This window comes from Aspergillus campestris (assembly GCF_002847485.1).
Source record: "Aspergillus campestris IBT 28561 chromosome Unknown P168scaffold_8, whole genome shotgun sequence".
Taxonomy (NCBI): Eukaryota; Fungi; Ascomycota; class Eurotiomycetes; order Eurotiales; family Aspergillaceae; genus Aspergillus; species Aspergillus campestris.
In genome coordinates this window covers 1,349,009-1,367,120 of record NW_020194343.1, presented here as the reverse complement: position 1 = coordinate 1,367,120, position 18,112 = coordinate 1,349,009, and the positions used below count along the sequence as shown (strand labels likewise).

Here is an 18,112-nt window from a genome sequence, read left to right as displayed (position 1 = left end):
GCCAGTGTAATATCCGACTAGTTACCTACTGTCTCATAACAGACTACCCTAACGGTCAAGTCCAGGAACTGCGAGTTCGGAGGTTGTTGCTCTGATGTAATCCATCAATCCGGTTTGCGATGATATCATCGAATACCTTGGTGTCATAAATAGATAGCATTGGGATGCATCTCTGTAAAAATAAAATAATAGTAGAATAAACGATAAACTATTGAATGACTTAGTCTATTGTCTAGGAATGTATCTATCTATCTATAAATATAGTTATATAGAGTTCATGTATACTCCGAACCAGAGTTATGTGGCAACCTCAGGCATCCACCACGGCAGCCTGAGGCCTTATCCACTTCTCATCTCGACTTCAACCTCAACTTCTCCCCAACTTCCCCTCATCTACATCAAACCTCCATTCTCTCGCTCCCCTCAACTGGCGCGATCTCGGTAATTTTTAATAAACTGTTATCGAACTGTTCTTGCAGACTCGTGATCCCCATTCTAGATCAATTACCCATTATCACCCCTCGTGCGGGGTCCTCACCATGGCGGACCGACAGGCTGTCCAGCAGAATGTCAACTCTCTACTCTCCAAGCTCGATGACCCTGATCCGGACATGAGATACATGTCGCTGAATGATCTTCTCGGCATCCTGAGCGCTCCCACTTCTTCCTTCCTGTCCCACGACCAGCATTCCTCGTCGCGCCTGGCGGACGGCCTCCTCAAGGCCCTGGACGACCAACATGGAGATGTCCAGAACCAAGCCTTGAAATGGTGAGAATTCCACCACCACCATCACTACCTTCAAGACCGACCATATATCTAACTGCGGTCTTCTAGTCTCGCCCCCCTCGTCGTTCGACTGCCAACCGACAGCCTCACCTCCATCCTGGAACAGCTCTCCGCCCTGACGGCCTCTCAGACCGTCGACACTTCCGTGCCCAACACCGCCCTAAGAACCATTGTTACGGCCCTGCCCCGCCCCCAGACCGGTCAGCCACCGAGCTCCGAGGCCGCCTCCGCGTACGCCTCCATTGCCAAGGTCTTGATTCCGCGCCTGATCGGGCCTACCCCATCCCCCTTCAGCCGCCGGGGTTCCACCGTCAAAGGCATGCTGGAGAAGGACCAATCCCGGGGTTTCAGCAGTGATGCCATCGATGTCCTCATTCAGGTCGTCACCTGTTTCGGGGCTTTGTTGAAGGACTCCGAATTGACCGGCCTGAAGGCCTCGGTCATGTCCATCATTGATAATGACACGGCTGGTACCGTTGTCACCAAGAGAGCGCTGGCTGCCATCTCCGCCCTGGTCCTCCACTTCTCCGACGCCCAGCTGGGTACGTTTGTGTCGGAGCTCGTCGAACGTTTCAACTCGCCGCAGTTGAGCATCGTCCGTCGCCGCCACCTGATCGCCGCCGTCGGCAGCATTGCCCGAAGCGCCCCGGCCAAGTTCGGGCCGCACCTACCCACGCTGGCCCCGTTTGTGTTTTCGGCGGTGGGTGAGACTGATCTGAGTCAGGTAAACTAGGAAATCTTCAGGCCGTGGTGCTCTCTCTTACTGACCTTCCCAGTAGTCGACCGTCTCCCACGCACGTTCCATACCTTCCGCCGCCTAGACCATGGGATTCATGTAGCATGGGCGACTCCGGATGGAATGTATTTGATATGGCGCTGGTGGACTTGTAGCGCCCACAACCATTACGAGGCATCCGAAAATGAAGCTATTGAATTTTACTCTTTCCAGCATTCTGTAACAAGACTTGATACTATTGATGGCCCTGGAGTCGGTCGACCGACGATGCTGCAACTACTTGCTGAAGCTAGACCATCCGGTACTTGATCGTACATGCCGTTTTCTCAACCTTGACACGGCTGGGCGTTGCTCCCACGCAGCTTCCCTTTCCATCTTGGAGCACCATGTCGCTCCTTCCAAAGAACATTACCCCCGGGTGATCTCCCATCCCCTTCACGGCACCGTGAACCTCTTCGCCCTCTCATCCCATTCTTTCTTGTATACATAGCACTAACCCACTATTCTGTTTGCTGTCTCTGATTATTCCATATCTTACCTCAAATCATCTTACCGGATTCAAAGCGTCAATATGCATCTTTCTACCGTCCTTGCCCTATCAGGCATTGGCTTACTGGGATGCACGACTGCTCTCCATATCGCGGAGCTTCCGAATACCAAGCCCTACAATGTTGTGCCGGTGTCGGGGGCCACCAGCTCCCCCATTACGTTGACTCCACGTGCGGAACAAGCCCGATGTGGACCTGGATTCGGCCATTGCACGGATGGCAACTGCTGCTCCACCGCAGGTAGCTTCTCCACATGTATCTCGCACGGTCAGCGGCGCTAACGGGTGTAGGATACTGCGGCAAGACGGCAGCTCACTGCCGCTCGCCGGACTGTCAGATTGACTTTGGTCACTGTGACGCACTTGAAGTCCCCGGCGGCAACCCCACGGACGATGTGCCTCGACCCAAACTTGGCAGTGTCCCATACGGTCCGCAGACCATTCGATCCTGCACCAAGCAGGGGGTGGTCGCGCTTACCTTCGACGACGGGCCTAGAGAACACACCAAGGACCTTTTGGACCTGCTGGACCGGTATAAGGCTAAGGCGACCTTCTTCGTCACCGGAAACAACAACGGCAAGGGGGAGATCGATTCTCCCGACCAACCCTGGGCTGACCTGATTCGCCGCATGGTGAACAGTGGCCATCAACTGGCAAGCCACACTTGGTCCCATCAGGATCTCAACAAAATCACCCACGAGCAGCGTCTGACCCAGATCCTGTTCAACGAGGCTGCCCTTCGCAACATCCTGGGTAGTTTCCCGACGTACATGCGGCCACCATACTCGAGCTGCACGTCCCGGACGGGGTGCCTGGATGACCTCGGTGTGCTAGGCTACCATGTCATCTTGTACGACATTGACACCGAGGATTTCCGTCATAATTCCCCGGATCAGATCCAGAGATCCAAGGATATATTCAACCAGAACCTGGACAAGAAGAAGCCATCGTGGCTCGTCATCGCGCATGACGTGCACGAACAGACCGTGCACAATCTGACTGAACACATGCTGCAGCGGTTGGCCCACGATGGGTTCCGAGCCGTGACCGTCGGCGAGTGTCTGGACGATCCACCGGAACTCTGGTACCGCGCCGACGACGGTGGCAATGGTCGGCTTTCCTTGAAGAGTTCCGGGAGTTCTCAGAGCTCCAAGACAGGCTCTACGCGCAATGGCAAACCTAAGAATGAACCAAAGCTTACGACGCACATGGGAAAATCGAAGCATCATCACCAGGCAGCTAAGTCGCAGGCTGCTCCCGTGGTGCAGGTCGGACTCGGGGTGATGGGACTGGTTTTGTTGGCGGCGATTCTGGTTCAGTGACTAGTGAGTGATCTGGTTTAGGAGTATCACCATCATTATATTTCAGCTAAAGGATTGCGGACTTTCGCCATAAGGGTGACTGTCATCAGTGGTGGAAATCACAACGCGTTGATCATAGGAACAGTAATTCATCACTTCATCCTTTGTGTATAGCCACCAAACCTACGGAGTAGTTCTAGAACAGCACGCCCTTACTTGATATACATCATCATCGTCATTTAATAGGAGCATGAACGAGCCCAATAATAGTACACCCCCCTTGCATCAAACCAGGTGGCTAGTCGTACTCACCTTGCGGAGGCAAGGGATGTATGTTTACATAGAATATATACTATATATTATATTGCACACAAGTAAACCACGACCTTTGTACAGTGACGTGTAAAAGTAAAAATGGCATTGTGTCTTCACCGACCTCTATAGCAAAGCAGGTATCTAGTGGTGGTTGATGGGTTGATTTATCTAATGATATGATATGACATGGATGGATGGATGGAAATATGTACATAATGATGTGGGTAAAATGTGAGTCTCACAGAGGCGGATGAAAAGGGTCAAGGTAGGTAGGTAGGTAGGTAGGTAGGCGATAGGCGACATATCTGACGTGAGAAAGATGGATATTTGTTCTAGGTATGTATAAATTCATCTATATGTATATATCGAATTTAGGGTCTCGTATGTACTTGGTATTTTGCTCTCTCCGTCCCTTATTCCACCATCCACAAGGAAGAAGGAAAGAGGGATTAATAAGGAAAAGGGGTAAAAATGAAAAAGAAGAGGAAAAAAAAAATAATAAATAAAAGACAAGGAAACGAAGAAAGATTACATCTTCGAAGCCTCATCATGCTGCACAACAGCTCCATTCGAACCCTTCTCCTCATCCCCATCCACAAATCCAACCTGCTCCCTCTCAGCGCCACTCCTGAACTCGTTCTTCGTCTTCCACGCGGGGCGTCCAATGAGCGGAATGCCCGTCGGGTCGGTGAAGATCGCTTCGACGTCTTCGAGAGTCTTGCCTGCTGTCTCAGGGAACATGAAGAACACGTGCAGACACATGGCTGTGCAGAAGACGCCGAAGATGATGTAGACTTTCCAGGCGACGCTGGCGAAGGCGGGCGGGACGAAGTAGCCGAGCGCGAAGTTGAAGGCCCAGTTGGAGGAGGTGCAGAGGGCGTTGGCCTTGCCGCGGACGCGGAGCGGGAACAGCTCGGGCGGGTAGACCCAGCTGACGGGGCCCCAGGTGATGGCGTAGGAGCTGGGAGATGTTAGTTTTGGTATGTTACTTGGGTGGATGGAGGCAGAGATGTGCTGGATTGGGGTAGACATACGCAACGAATAGATAGGTCGAGGCAATGACTGCCTTGCTGGCAGGTCCCTTGATGACCCACGACTGGGCCTCAATGTGGCCCAGGCCGCCCGGCGGCGCCGCGTGTCCGTATGTGGCCATCAGGCCGGCATTGAGGAACATGAAGGTGAGCATGCCGATGGCGCCGAGAATGAGCGTGGGACGGCGGCCCCAGCGGTCGACCCAGAGGAGAGCCGGGACAGTCATGCAGACGTTGATGACGTATTGGATACTGGACGAGACGAGCAGGTTGTCGCCCTCGAGACCGGCCATAGCGAAGATATACAAGATGTAGTACATCATGGAGTTCATGCCGGTGAGCTGAGACCAGATCTGAGTGAACACACCGACGTGAGTGCGGTTGAGCATCGACGGCTTGAACAGCTCGAGGTAGGAAACGTCGGCGTTTTGGCGCTCGAACTCGCACACGGTCTTGATCTCTTCGTACTCGCTAAGGACGAACGGCGAGTTCGGGTCGCCTTTGCCGTGGACGAGCGTGAGCACGGCATGGCATTCTTCCCAGCGGTCTTTGCGTGCGAGCCATCGGGGGGACTCGGGAAGGAAGATCATTCCGATGAAGAGGAGAATGGCGGGGACCATCTGCACGCCCCAGGGGATGCGGAAGGAGGCGGTGCCCTTGATGAAGGTGCAGCCGTAGGAGATGCTAGATCAAACGTTAGTACTGCCGTTGAGGAGGTTAGAGGTGTAGACGTACTAGAACATGATCATGATACCCCAGGTGATGGCCCACTGTTGCATGCCGACAAGACGACCACGCTTGGTGGGGGGTGCCTGTGGGGTCAAGTTAGTGGGTGAGGACATGAGTAATGTCGAAGAGGCGACTGACCATTTCAGTAATGTACACTGGAACCTGGGCCGAGCAAATACCGACGCTGATACCGTTCAGGACGCGGCCGACGATCAGCATAGGGATGTTTTGCGAAGCGCAGATGATGATAGACCCGATGCACCTGTCGATGTTAGATGGTCCATCAAGGGAAAGGGAGTAAAGTGAAGACCCACCAGATGACAGAGCCGATCATGATAGACATTTTGCGGCCGAGATTATCAGAAACAAATCCGGAAATCAAGGCGCCCAGCCAGGAACCTCCAGCCATGGCGGCGGTGATACCGCCCTGTACGTCAGGCCTCGGCCCAGTACATGTAGGATTACCCTGTGCATCCACATTGACGGCTCCTTGTTGGAAGTAGCACAGATAGGACTGAGTGGTGATGATGGCGGACATCGACGAGATGTCGAAGCCGAACAGGCCACCGCCGATGACGGCGATGGCCGAGATGGCATACAGATTGCCGATGATCATGATGGAGACGCTCTAGAACTTCCACCAAGTACGACCGCAATGCCCGTTCACTGTCTCTAAAAGGCCGAAACAATTCCAACGAAAAGAAAAGAGGAAGAAAAAGCACGAAGGCGGGGGACCTGTCCTTTATAAAGGGGGCCCCGCGTCAATTTCCCCGGGAAAGGTTGCATTCCCCTTGGGAGAGGGTCGCAGATTTCACACATGGCCTGGCTCTCATGATCCAAACCCAATCTGCGCATGCCAGACCATTACTCCAAAGAAAAAATAACTCAGACAGACCGTACCAGGTAAGATTGGGGTGTTCTAAGAGACAGCGCTTCTACGCATCTGGTTAGGGCCGACGCACTCGAACCCAATAAATGCATGAATCTGTCTCGAGACGATCCACCCGGGGTGGCGGTCGACCGACCACGCGAGCTTTTCGGCTTCCGACCTCCCTGTTGCCGGCATCCTCATTTGTTACGGAAAGGGAGCTCAGCCCACTGAGACAGCCACTGCGCCTGGATGTTGGGCTTCGGGCTGAAGTGGTAGCCGGACACCAACAGACCAGTGAGTGCCGTAGCGGCGAGGGCAACGCACCGAAGACGTCCAAGGAAGAGGAAAACTAAGGTGCCGGATAAATGAGGAATGTGAGTCCGGGGGGTGGGCCCCATGCAACCACGCGAGACCACCTCCGGACGGCCTGGTGAGCTAGCTCGACCGAAGACTGCCGGGCCCGGCAGGACAACGCAAGCGGATGATTGGACGGTGTCACCCTGGGAGCCGTGGATTGTGGAGGGATCCGGGGGAGCAGTCACCCCGGGAAGCACATGAGCAATCTCAGGCCGAGAAAATATTCCAGCCGAGACATGCCAAGAGAGGTCCCATCCCCGACGCAGGATGCAGGATCAACACACGATGCTGCCGGGAGCGGAAGTGGCTCCGGTGGCGTTCTTTTAGCTGAATACCGAGACAACTTTTCAGGGAGTGAGATCGATTCGAGATCTCTTCTGTTTGCTTTATTCCCCCTCCTTCGTACAAAAAGGAAAGTTTAGGGGAAAAAAGGAAAGAGACAGGACAATCTCGGGTAAAACCGAGGGATAGTCGATCCCACACATAACGGTTATAGTCCCCTTTTCAGACCCAGAATTCATAGTTTATCTCGGGGAAGCCGCAGGGACTGCGCCAGTGAGAGTCGAGCTGGTTCCATGGTCCACGCATAGAGTGGAGACTTATGAAACCGATTCATTACTAGACGAGCCGATGAGTTAGTGTCCTCGTGACAGACCATTCCCCGCAGGAACATGCCATTGTGGGTGGTGTAGGTAGTAGAGTTTTGTCAGGAGAGATAATGAATTGAATCAATACACAATAACGCGTGAGTCTTGGAGGACGGAGGGGAGAATAGAGATGGAAGTGGGAAGAGAAGAAGTGAGAATGAGAGATGAAGTCAAAGTGAAGTCGAAGTTGAAGTCGACGGATCCCGTTGCTGCCTGAGGTTCCCACGTCTTCCGACACGATGGGCCTGAAGGTGGACATGAACACAACCTGATGGCGATCGTACGATAATCTAGAAAATGCCATTCAGGATCGCGTGTCTGGCAGGCCAACGCTACAGGGAAAGAATGCATGATCGGAAGATCGTCGATCTTGTTGCCACATGGTCCACCTTGTATACACTGGTGGTCATTGTTTGCATTCGTCATCGGAGTTCAAGGGCGAAGAAGGCCCATTAATTACACCAAAAAAGAAAGAAGGAAAGAGGAAAGAAAAACAGACACTGTGAGAGCGAGATCCACCTCATCCATCACGGTGTCGTCAAGCCTCAGTATATGCGGGAATATCCTTGCCAATGCATCGCGCCAATGGAGCCCAAAAGGAAAAGAAAGAGAAGAAAGAGAAAAAAGGAAAGAAAGATCTACGCCACCAAATCCCACTGTGCCAGGTACGACCAGCTCATACCCACGCGCCCCTCCGCTCGCCGGTACTCCTCGGGTGTCACCCCGCGGCAGTCGTGTCGATCGCCCATGGTCTTCACGACCGCAAGGTTCAGTTCCTGGCCCGCAGCCCCGAGCATTCGCGCATTTGGCACGTCGACATACCAGTAGTCGCCGCCCCCACCTGGCATGCTGCCCCGAACGTGCGTGAACGGCAGCCGCTGGACCTGGCGGCCGTCTACCCCGTGGGTCCACAGCAGGAAGCAGCCGGGCTGCTGCTGGCGACAGTGCCGCTCTAGCGTCCAATGCTCGCAGCGGAAGCCGAACTGGAACCGGAGCGGACCGGGCTGCGAGATCGAGATTGTGGGGCCTCCCGGGCGAAATGAGCGCGGGTCAATGTCGAACTCCTCGAGGCCGAGGAAGGTCTGGGGGGGACGGATTGGCCCTAGCGCATCCGGGTTGGAGAGGATGTACTCCTCCCAAGTGATCGTTGGCCGACCATCGTCCCGATAGAATCGAGCGGGGTCCTTGGGGAAGTGCCGGAGACCGAACTCGTCGTTGGACATGGTGAACATGGCGGGCTTGAAGGCTTTCTGGTACGGCAGTCCCTTGCCTTTGACGTTTCCTGCGCCCCAGCATGCGTCGAGCAGCTTCCACTGTCCGTGGTCGATGCGGACTGCATTCCAGGCGTGACCGCCCAGGTTCGGGGTCGGTATCGGGGCACCCGGCGCCGGGGCGTTATACCCAAATCCTTTGCCGTGACCGGAGATGACGACCGCCTCCATACCCACGCTGTTCGCCAGGGTTGCATACAGCTCGGCGTAGCCCTGGCATACCGCTAGCCCGGTGCGGGCGGTCGACTCGGGCGTGGACCGTTGGATGCATTTATTGAAGTAGGAGTGGACATCATATTCGACGTTATGGTGGCACCACGTGAAGAGGGCCCGGGCCTTATCGGTATGGGACGGGAAAGGCTCTGTGAGCTCCCGGGCTAGCCAGCCCAGATCGTGCGTGGGCAGCGACTGGCGGGGATACCGCGCAGCATGTTCGTCGGGGGCGGAGAAGTCGCGGCACAGCATGCACGACGCGGCGGGTGTCGCCGACGACGTTCCGGAGGCCTGAGGGCGCGGTTTCGTGGCCTGGAGTTTCGACAGGTCGGGGCGGGATGCAAGTGGCACGGGGGGCGGAGTGCCACTGGGATCCGTAGGCGCTCGGTTCATGCGCCCGAACCCAGATTCCCTAGCGTTTCCAAGCACGATGTCTGTGGGTGGTGGGGGAAGTTTCCTCGTTGCTGGCTGAGTACTGACGTCTCCGTTCGTCAGGGATGATCGACTCTGACTGTTTCTGGACGGAAGAGGTGGCCGAGTCTCCGCGGTCGCGAGGCTACTGCCGTTGGTCCGGAGACTGTTGCTCGAGGGTCGACGGGGCGGTAGTCTGGGCTGAGAGTCACTCGACGTGCGAGATGACATCGGACGCGATGGTGGCTGGCTGGATTGTCTTTTGGGCGGAAGGGGTGGGAGATTGGCTTCCTCCAATGGGGGCGCCCGCAAGCGACCCGAATCCACCGAAGTGGCTGACGTCGCGATCGATGATGCTCGGCTTGCGCTCGTTGTAGTTGATCGGGAGAGATCCGAGGCCGTCGACTCTACCGAGTTCCTTCGCGACGGATCCTGGGACGGTCGGCGGGGCGGCAGGGCTGGTGCTGGCTGGTTCGAGTTCTTGCGCGAGGGCAACGGTGGCGGGACCTTGGGTCTTTGACCCGTCGATCCCGGGGTAGGCGGTGGTCTAGTATCCCCATTGACCGGGGAATAGTTGATAGCGCTGTAGGGAGGGGGCGCGGCGGGGCGCGCGGGCAAAGTGACCTGCTTTCCGATCCCCGGGGATGGAGCGCTCTCGGGCCCATGACCAGTCTGAGCATGCTTCAAGGCAGCGATCCGCTGCTGGATCGACATTACTTGGGTTTCTTCCGCCATCTCCACCGATGAGATAGATCAAATAGGCCCAATGAAGGGTATATGAGGGAGGAGGGAGAGGAAGTGGAGGGCCCTGGTTAGTTTAATCGAAACCGTGGAACGAGGGGAGGATGAATCAAGGCATTCAGGAACGAGAGCGAGAGGAACAGGGATGATCCATCGAGACTCCGACACCCCGGAAGTAGGTATCAAAGGAAGGATGAAGCAGTGAAGAAGAGAGATGGAGATGAAAGATGAAGAAGAACGAGAGATGGAGAAAGATAGATGAAGATACAGAAATAGTAAGAGAGAGACAGCCTGGGAGCCTTGCGAGGCTGCAAGGCATGGGGCCAGAGCGGGGATCGATGATTGGCCAGACCGTTGCCGCATTGGGACGAGTGGGTCACGGGGTCATATATAGTCAGTCTTCTTTTTGATATTGATGTTTAATGATAGAGATAGATATACGTAAGTATGGACGATTTATAGTTATGGATACTGATATTATCATGGATATAGATATAATATGTGCCTTGTGGGCGAGACTGGGAGTCATCTTCCCCAGGCGTTTGCAGCCGATCAGCCCTATAAGCCTACTACTATTTTTAGAAAAAGGCCCAGTATGTACAGGCATCTTACCGTTCTTCTGAGAGGGTAATTGCCTACATTGCATCAGACATTTCTATTCTAGATACAGAGAAACACTTGAAGCAACAAAAGACTACATCTAGATACGTAAGTACTGAGTATTACATACCTTACACCCAGAGTGCCGTATCGTACCGGTTTATTTACCGGCTTTATTATGTCAACAGTTCTTACCACGTGCTGGATATGATCTTGTCCACGACTTCATCTCACTTTATCAAGTGTCTATGCACAATGAATATCATTAAATCAATATTCACCAAGCCTTGCTCCCCTATATATAAGCTCCTTGGATCACGATCTCGGCGAGCTGTGTGTGGGAATGGGAAAATCACAGAAGAACCAGATGATTATCACCCAGGAGGGTTGCACCCAGTGTCGCTAGGTGACACCTTCAATTTCAATCAATATGAAATCCTCCGGAAACTGGGCTATGGACAATACTCGACGGTGTGGTTAGCGAGGGATTCAAAGTTCGTTATCGATCGTTGTGGTACAGTACAGTCAGCTAACGAGGACGACAGATATCAACGATATGTGGCGCTTAAGATCCTCAGGGCCGATTGTTACGGTGGACCCCACGATATCTTTGAGAGAGAGATGTTGTTGAAGATTGCAGAGAAAAACTGTCACCAAGGTCATCATCATGTATCCAGTCTTCTCGATCATTTCAATCATGCTGGGCCCAATGGCGATCATGTCTGCTTGGTCTTCAACGTCCTGGGGCATCATCTGGGGCACCAGATTATTAAATATGAAGGTCTACGACTTCCGGTAAAGTCTGTCAAGGTGATTACACGGCAGCTGCTCCTGGGGTTAGACTTTCTCCACCGAAAGTGTGGGATTATCCATACCGGTAGAACATGAGATTACAACACCTAAACCATCCGCGTGGTACGCGAAGGCTGACTGGCCCATTTCTCCCATAGATCTAAAGCCAACAAATATCCTTCTCGAGTTGGAAAATCCGAGCCAGGTGATTTCCCAGTATCTGGGAAAGGTTCCCCCGCGCACCGGTCCGATGCGCGGTGGGATAGGGCCACTGCGCGAGGTACTCACAACACCTCTCATCCCAGATATGGCGAAACCTCATGTCCGAATAATAGACTTTGGCGTGGGTATGTATGTAACCCAACTTTCTAACTCGCGCATCTATTGATCTCGCTAGCATCATGGAGGGGAAATCATCTAACAGATGTGATCCAGTCCCCCGCCCTGAGAGCACCTGAAGTAATTATTGGTGCTCCCTGGGATGCCGGGGTGGATATATGGAGTCTCGGATGTCTTGTAAGTACCACTAATGATATGTCAAGATCATACTACAAAGCAATTCGTTGACATCGAAACAAAAGACATTGGAATTTGTCCAAGGGATTGTCCCGTTCTCCTGCCAGGCATCAAAGAAAGGGACTTGGACAGTTGAAGACGATCATCTAGCGAGAATAACCGAGATCATTGGTCCATTCCCGCCTCAGTTCATAGAAAAGGGCAGCCGTGCCTCGCACTTTTTCGACAAACAAGGTAAAACCATATGACATTTGCCGATCCTCCAATTCCGTTCTCATGCTTTGGCTATAGGAAACCTCATTCGGATCCCTAACTTGAGTCCCACAAGCCTGGAACGCCTCGTAAACGGGACCGCAATGCCTTTCTCAAAGCCGAGTGATATGCCTAATGCAGATGTCCCTATCTTTGTCGACTTCCTAAGAGGCATGCTTGCAATTGACCCGGAGACTCGAAAATCAGCCTCAGAACTTCTTCAACACGAGTGGATCAATCGTGGAGCCGAGTGAAAGTAACGTGGGGTCAAGAGAGTATATAGGGCTACATGGTTCTGCAGAGTTCAAGTGGAAATACATTAATCATAATATCTAGTTAAAGTGCTTTCTTACAACCATTCATCTGGAGGGGTTCTCTTTGGGTTATGGCAATTCCCACCACATCCACCTCGCATAGGGAGGACCTGGAGTAGCAGTCGCTACCGCTTGGCAAGATTTGACGTCGATATCCGGCAAAATATCCAGCACCATCCACGAATCCATATCGCCTGCAATATAGCCCAGGCTCACGGAGACGAAATCACCAGACTGCCACGTCTCCAGCATTTTCCCATGCTGCACGGCAACCCGATCGCCCGGACCACACCGAAGACAGAACAGGACGATGGCCCACAATTATGGATTGCCGTATATCCTTCGCGAGCGCAGTCCATACCCATAGTGTCCATGCTACTCGAGCTCCCGAGTGTACCGTCCGTCGAGCTCCCTCGGCCGGTCCCCGGTCTTATCGAGCTCGAGGACGTTCCGCGACTGGCCATTTGCATGGATCAGTGCGGGATTCCCACCAACCCATTGCCCCGCGGAGTCATGACCTGCGCCCTTACCATGCTGCCCCTCTACCGGCTTCGGTCCCCACTTCTTCCGGAAGTATATAAACGCCACAGTAGCTGCCACTATGAAAACCGCCAGACCGACCCCGACGCCAATTCCCGCCGCTGCACCGGCCCCAATTCCCGAGGACGAGGTGCTCTTCGCTGCGGTAGCGCTAGCACGAGAGCCACCCGTTGCAGTCGGAGAAGAGGTAGGCGCGTACGACGCCGAGCCGTCTTTCGAGATGTACGCGATAGTGGTGAGGTCTTCCGGCCGAGGGCCAGGGAACTGATCGTCAGAGACGGCAGCGCAGTCGGGGTCGCCGTTTGGATGACGCGTGCAGCATGCCCAGCGCGCGCTGGTTTCGTCGAGGTACGTGAGGAAGGAAGTATTGCGACCGCCTAATCGTGCAATTTATGTCAGTACCACGCACATCGTCTCGGTAACCTCACAAACAAACGAACCGCATCGCGTGACGCAAGATGGATCTTGCATTGTCGGGTCGCTGCAATCGGCATTATAGAATTTGAGACCCGGCAAGCCATACGGATCGTTGCAGATATTATTACTGAGGCAGTAGTGACCGACTAGACAGCAGGGCGCGTAAGGGGATGCGGCGTTCGTCGGGGCACAGGGGACGTCGTTATTCCATCTGAGGATTTTCCCCTCTTTCATCCGGAAACAACTCCCCATGATGACGGCTGCAGGGAATTATCCGGGGTAATGAAAGCGCTTAAAACACTTTGCGATGGAACTCAAGGGGTCGGACGAAAAGCAGAGATGAAGCTGAACAGCGACAGACGGGGGAATCCCCGAGGCTAGAATAGATTGGCCCCCACCTGCAAGCCTCGACAACGTTTCCTGGGCTAGCCTCCATGGCGCTAATATGCATACTCGGCTGGCTGAAGGATTGGCCCTTTTACTATAAACGGTCGGTGCATGATTTAGTCCCACCAACGAATGGGCTGTGTTGCGCCAGGGTTGAATGTGTGTGATGTGATGGGCTTATCTCGTGGTTTGTATGGGACGAGACGCTGCAGTGTACCTGACCACCACTCAAGGTGCATTCTCACAATAGTAATTGAACAACACTTGATTTCCGTAGTTCTGGGAACCAATATGTAGTGTTCCTCGCTCTGGTCGGGTCGAATGTTGCGGTGCTAGTGAGTCTTCCTGCTGTTCCTGCGGGCCCGATATATCTTCTCCACAAAACCCCCCATTAAAAAAAATAGAATCCACGGGATTTTCATCCTAATAGGATGATAGGTTATTAAGTTTTAGGGTTGTTCTACTAAGAAATCATGTGAAATTTCACGGCCATTTTGAAGCTGAGTGCGCCCCAAAGGAACCCCAAAGGAAGTCAATACCTACCAACATTATACAGCGCCTGGAACAAGTCATTCTAGAATCCATAGTCTGTCCAACAAGCAATGCATGGAGGACCCTTCGAACAGCTTTGGACGGGCGTCTCGTTCCTGTAATGGACTAGTTGAATTTCAAATTCACAACTCCCCGGCGAGAGAATGCTTTTATAGCCACGAACTGGCGTCCCAGTATGTGCTCGTGGAAGGTCTTTCATGAACTAAATGTTGTTCCAGTATTCTGTGTGCGGACATAGCAAACTGAGCACTAAATAAAACAGCTAGAAAAAAAGCCCCCCTCATCTCGACAGCTCCGTGCTATTTCGGTGACGGCATCTGTGACGGGATCTCCCGAAGCGCAGCATGCCGATGAATCATTTCCATCATCTGTGTCTGGTTCAACGGCTTGGGCAAGTAGCCGTCCATGCCAGCAGCGAGGCATTTCTCCTGGTCCCCGAACATCGCATGCGCAGTCAAGGCGATGACGGGGGTATGGCGCTTGTTCTCCAATCTCTCGTACTCGCGAATTTTGGCCGTCGACTCGAAGCCGCCCATCACAGGCATCTGGACGTCCATCAAGACGACGTCGTATTCCCGGAGTCGGAATTCATCTAGGGCTTGCTGCCCATTGGCCACTACGGTCACTCGATGTTGGAACTTTTCCATCACTTTGCAAGCCACCTTCTGGTTGACCTCGTTGTCTTCGGCGAGGAGAATGACCAGTGGCGATGTTCCCTCCGCGTGGACGCGGGATGGTCGTGCTTCTAGGGCGGGCATGATGCCATTGACTAGGTCGATCGCGCGACAGGGAGTAGTCACGTATGACGTGATGCTTAGTTCCGATGCAGTCTTCATGCTCACCGACACGACAGGCGAGGCTAAAACGGCAGGGACGGCCTTGAAGTGCTCCGAGGTTCTCAAGAGGGCTGCGGACTCTAGAGTTTGAACGATCAAGGCGTCGTACGGTCGGCGCGAGTCGCCTCGGGATTGTATCTTAGCAGCCGGCGGCAGACCGCCGTCCTTCAGGTCGAGAATCTCGACGTTTAGGCCCATCTCAGACAACATGAGTAGAATGGCCTCGGGTGAATCGACGTCTAGGCTCCGGTCATCCTTGATAAACAGTACTCGGTGACCTTTGTATGAGGCCAGCATCCGGGTAAGGTCTTTCTGCGACGGAATGTTTGGTTGTAGGGCGCATGTAAAGGCAAAGGTACTCCCTGTACCAACGGTGGATGTCACCCAGATGTCGCCTCCCATGAGGTTGACCAGTTTCTTGGAGATAGACAATCCGAGACCGGCCCCTCCAAACCTCCTTGTCATGGAACCGTCGCCTTGCTGAAATTTATCGAAGATCAGCCCCATTTTACAGTTTTCGATGCCGATCCCTGTGTCCGAAACAGCAAATTGGAGCATATATGTGTCGGAATCACTATCTTGTTCGGCCTTGTCGATGGCTAACTGTATTCCACCCCGTTCGGTGAACTTGATGGAATTCCCGATCAAGTTCAGGATAATTTGCCGCAGCCTAAACGAGTCTCCGATGACGCTATCCGGTACTGAATTACTGATACGGCAAGTGAGCTGAAGACCCTTTTCACTTGCTCCGACAGCAAGGGTTTTCAGAGTTTTGAAGACAGTCTGGCCAAGGCTGAATGGGACATGCTCAATCCTTAGATGGTTTGCCTCGATCTTGGAGATGTCCAGGATATCGTCTATGATGACCAACAAGCTGTTACCAAGATTGTGGACAACATCAAGCATCTCGCGTGCATGAGGGTCGAGGTTATCCACATCGAGCGCCAGTTGGGTCATCCCAATGATTCCATTCATGGGTGTCCGAATCTCATGGCTCATATTAGCCAAGAACTCAGACTTGCTTTGGTTGGCTAGCTCTGCAGCCTCTCTCGCTGCGGTGTTGCGCTGGATACTGTCACGAAGGTTGGAGATCATTTGGTTGATCTTTTGCCTGAGTTCGTCCATTTCGCCGGACGTTCGCACCGTGATTGACTGGCTAAAGTCGCCGTCCGTGGCAGCGTTGGTGATCTGACCAAAAGCCCGGACTTGAGAGGTCAGGTTGTCGGCCATGATATTGACATTGTCGGTCAGCACTTTCCACTCTCCTTCAACGTCTGCCACCACCGCCTGACCACCAAGAGTACCGTCAACCCCCACTTCCTGGGCCACTTTGCTGACCTCAAAGGCGAATCGGCTCAGGCGTTCGACCATGCCATTGATGGTTTCCTTGAGACCCAGTATTTCCCCGTGCACGTCCCCACCGATGCTCCTGGTGAGATCGCCCCGGGCCACCGCGGTCGTGACATCGGCAATTTCCCGTACCTGGATGGTCAAATTCATTGCCATCCTGTTGACATTCTCCGTCAGGCTCTTCCAAACACCTTCCACTCCATAGACCTTGGCTTGCCCACCGAGCACGCCGTCCGTGCCCACTTCTCGCGCAATTTTGATGACCTCCTGCGCAAACTGCCGGAGTTGCGAGACCATAGCGTTGATTATATCCTTCAGGGCTAGAATTTCCCCTTTACAATCGGCCTGCACTTTCCGAGTGAGATCCCCATTAGCCACCGCTGTTGTGACTCTGGCGATATCGCGGACCTGGGTCGTGAGGTTGTTGGCCATGGCATTGACATTGGCCGTCAGCTCACTCCAGACCCCATGCATTCCAGCAGTCTGAGCTTGGCCACCAAGAATCCCCTCGGTTCCCACCTCCCTGGCCACCCGGGACACCTCACGGGCGAAGACTCGCAACTGGTCTAACATGGTGTTCATGGTTTCCTTGAACGTGATGATGTCCGAGTCCATCTCACGGGGGTGTGTGGGGACCTTTCTCGACAGGTCTCCGTTAGCAACTTGGGTAATGATCTCCCCGATCTCGTGCAGTGCTTTCTTGAATTCCCGGTTTAGTAGCCGATGCTTTTGGAGCTCGAGCTTCATCGTCCCCTCCTCCACCGTTTGACGACTGGCCATAGCTTCGCCAAATAGACGGGCGATGACCGGCCGCGGAAGGTTGATGTGGTCACACGGTTCGTCTAGAGCTTGCTCAACCCGACGAATATCATCGTTGTTAGCGCATGTTCCTGGGCTCCATGGCGTATCTTGCTGTTCTGGTCCATCCACGCTGGAGATAGCGTTAGCACGATCTGGGACCTCTTGGGCAATGGATGCCTCAATTTCAGCAGCGAACAAACGCCTCAAATTCGCATCAGAGACATACTCGTGGAATTTGCGCTTCGTGCTCCCACGGGCGATATCGGATTCCGAGACTGGGGACGGAAGGCGGGACGGGATCTCGGGGGGTTCTGGCGGGCGGTCATCTGGAGACTCCTTGGATTGAAGGAAACGGACATAGCGACCCAACGACTGAAGCTCCGTCTGGAACGCAGATTTCCCGGTGGACATGCTGCCGGGAATCCGACAGTCGAAGAAATCCTCCAGTTCGCTCCACGACCCGGGACATTCGACGGAAGATTCCGCGGTCTGGATTTCGTGCAGAAGACCGACGTGCAGATGGGATGCCGCCGTTCGAAAAACCTCATCAACGGTCGTCATTGCGACATTCAACCGAATGCTTGTGTGTCATAAGCGTGTGTGGTATTTGACGAGATGTGAAGCTGGTATATTCTTGTCCAGCCTGTCCCAGGTTTGGGGCGTAGGAAAAGTAACCGGATGTCACCACCACATTCCACAGACCCTACCAGACCGCCCTCAATGTTGGTATCAGATTGGCTCTGACAACCCATCACATTAATAAAAACGCCGGGATTTAAAGTCCAGTAGGGGGGACCC

General features: G+C 53.7%; 6 protein-coding genes across 6 annotated transcripts; 2 read left to right on the top strand and 4 right to left on the bottom strand.

Moving 5' to 3' along the window:
• Positions 1–322: 322 nt before the first annotated feature.
• On the top strand, positions 323–3,392 carry P168DRAFT_271446 (chitin deacetylase; the record flags this gene model as incomplete). The annotated part of the gene is made up of 5 exons (XM_024835264.1): positions 323–769; positions 836–1,511; positions 1,777–2,003; positions 2,088–2,326; positions 2,383–3,392. The coding sequence occupies exons 1-5, from the start codon at positions 540–542 to the stop codon at positions 3,390–3,392; spliced, it is 2,382 nt and encodes a 793-aa protein (XP_024691948.1). The 5' UTR covers positions 323–539.
• Positions 3,393–4,214: 822 nt separating this feature from the next.
• Positions 4,215–6,062, bottom strand: P168DRAFT_298135 (sugar porter family MFS transporter; the record flags this gene model as incomplete). Its single annotated transcript, XM_024838244.1, has 5 exons — positions 4,215–4,647; positions 4,721–5,401; positions 5,453–5,529; positions 5,585–5,708; positions 5,761–6,062. The coding sequence occupies 5 exons, from the start codon at positions 6,060–6,062 to the stop codon at positions 4,215–4,217; spliced, it is 1,617 nt and encodes a 538-aa protein (XP_024691947.1).
• A 1,631-nt stretch (positions 6,063–7,693) lies between these two features.
• Positions 7,694–10,321, bottom strand: P168DRAFT_291478 (uncharacterized protein). Its single transcript, XM_024837414.1, has one exon. The coding sequence runs from the start codon at positions 9,949–9,951 to the stop codon at positions 7,960–7,962; it is 1,992 nt and encodes a 663-aa protein (XP_024691946.1). The 5' UTR covers positions 9,952–10,321; the 3' UTR covers positions 7,694–7,959.
• Positions 10,322–10,812: 491 nt separating this feature from the next.
• On the top strand, positions 10,813–12,371 carry P168DRAFT_238320 (kinase-like protein; the record flags this gene model as incomplete). The annotated part of the gene is made up of 6 exons (XM_024833609.1): positions 10,813–11,051; positions 11,103–11,434; positions 11,508–11,696; positions 11,747–11,865; positions 11,931–12,099; positions 12,157–12,371. The coding sequence occupies 6 exons, from the start codon at positions 10,813–10,815 to the stop codon at positions 12,369–12,371; spliced, it is 1,263 nt and encodes a 420-aa protein (XP_024691945.1).
• A 94-nt stretch (positions 12,372–12,465) lies between these two features.
• Positions 12,466–14,054, bottom strand: P168DRAFT_328384 (uncharacterized protein). The gene is made up of 2 exons (XM_024841349.1): positions 13,412–14,054; positions 12,466–13,348 (listed from the first exon to the last, which is right to left on the bottom strand). Exons 1-2 carry the CDS (start codon positions 13,638–13,640, stop codon positions 12,807–12,809), a joined length of 771 nt encoding a protein of 256 aa, XP_024691944.1. The 5' UTR covers positions 13,641–14,054; the 3' UTR covers positions 12,466–12,806.
• A 572-nt stretch (positions 14,055–14,626) lies between these two features.
• P168DRAFT_238739 (HAMP domain protein) lies at positions 14,627–17,875 on the bottom strand (the record flags this gene model as incomplete). The annotated part of the gene is made up of 2 exons (XM_024833627.1): positions 14,627–17,403; positions 17,515–17,875. The coding sequence occupies 2 exons, from the start codon at positions 17,873–17,875 to the stop codon at positions 14,627–14,629; spliced, it is 3,138 nt and encodes a 1,045-aa protein (XP_024691943.1).
• Between the last annotated feature and the right edge of the window lie 237 nt (positions 17,876–18,112).

Excerpts from the sequence above, each read along its gene's own strand:
- P168DRAFT_328384 (XM_024841349.1), bottom strand. The coding sequence starts at position 13,640 with ATGGGGAGTTGTTTCCGGATGAAAGAGGGGAAAATCCTCAGATGGAAT. Across the intron at positions 13,349-13,411 it reads ATCTTGCGTCACGCGATGCG|GCGGTCGCAATACTTCCTTC; the intron begins GTTCGTTTGTTT and ends TTGCACGATTAG.
- P168DRAFT_291478 (XM_024837414.1), bottom strand. The coding sequence starts at position 9,951 with ATGGCGGAAGAAACCCAAGTAATGTCGATCCAGCAGCGGATCGCTGCC.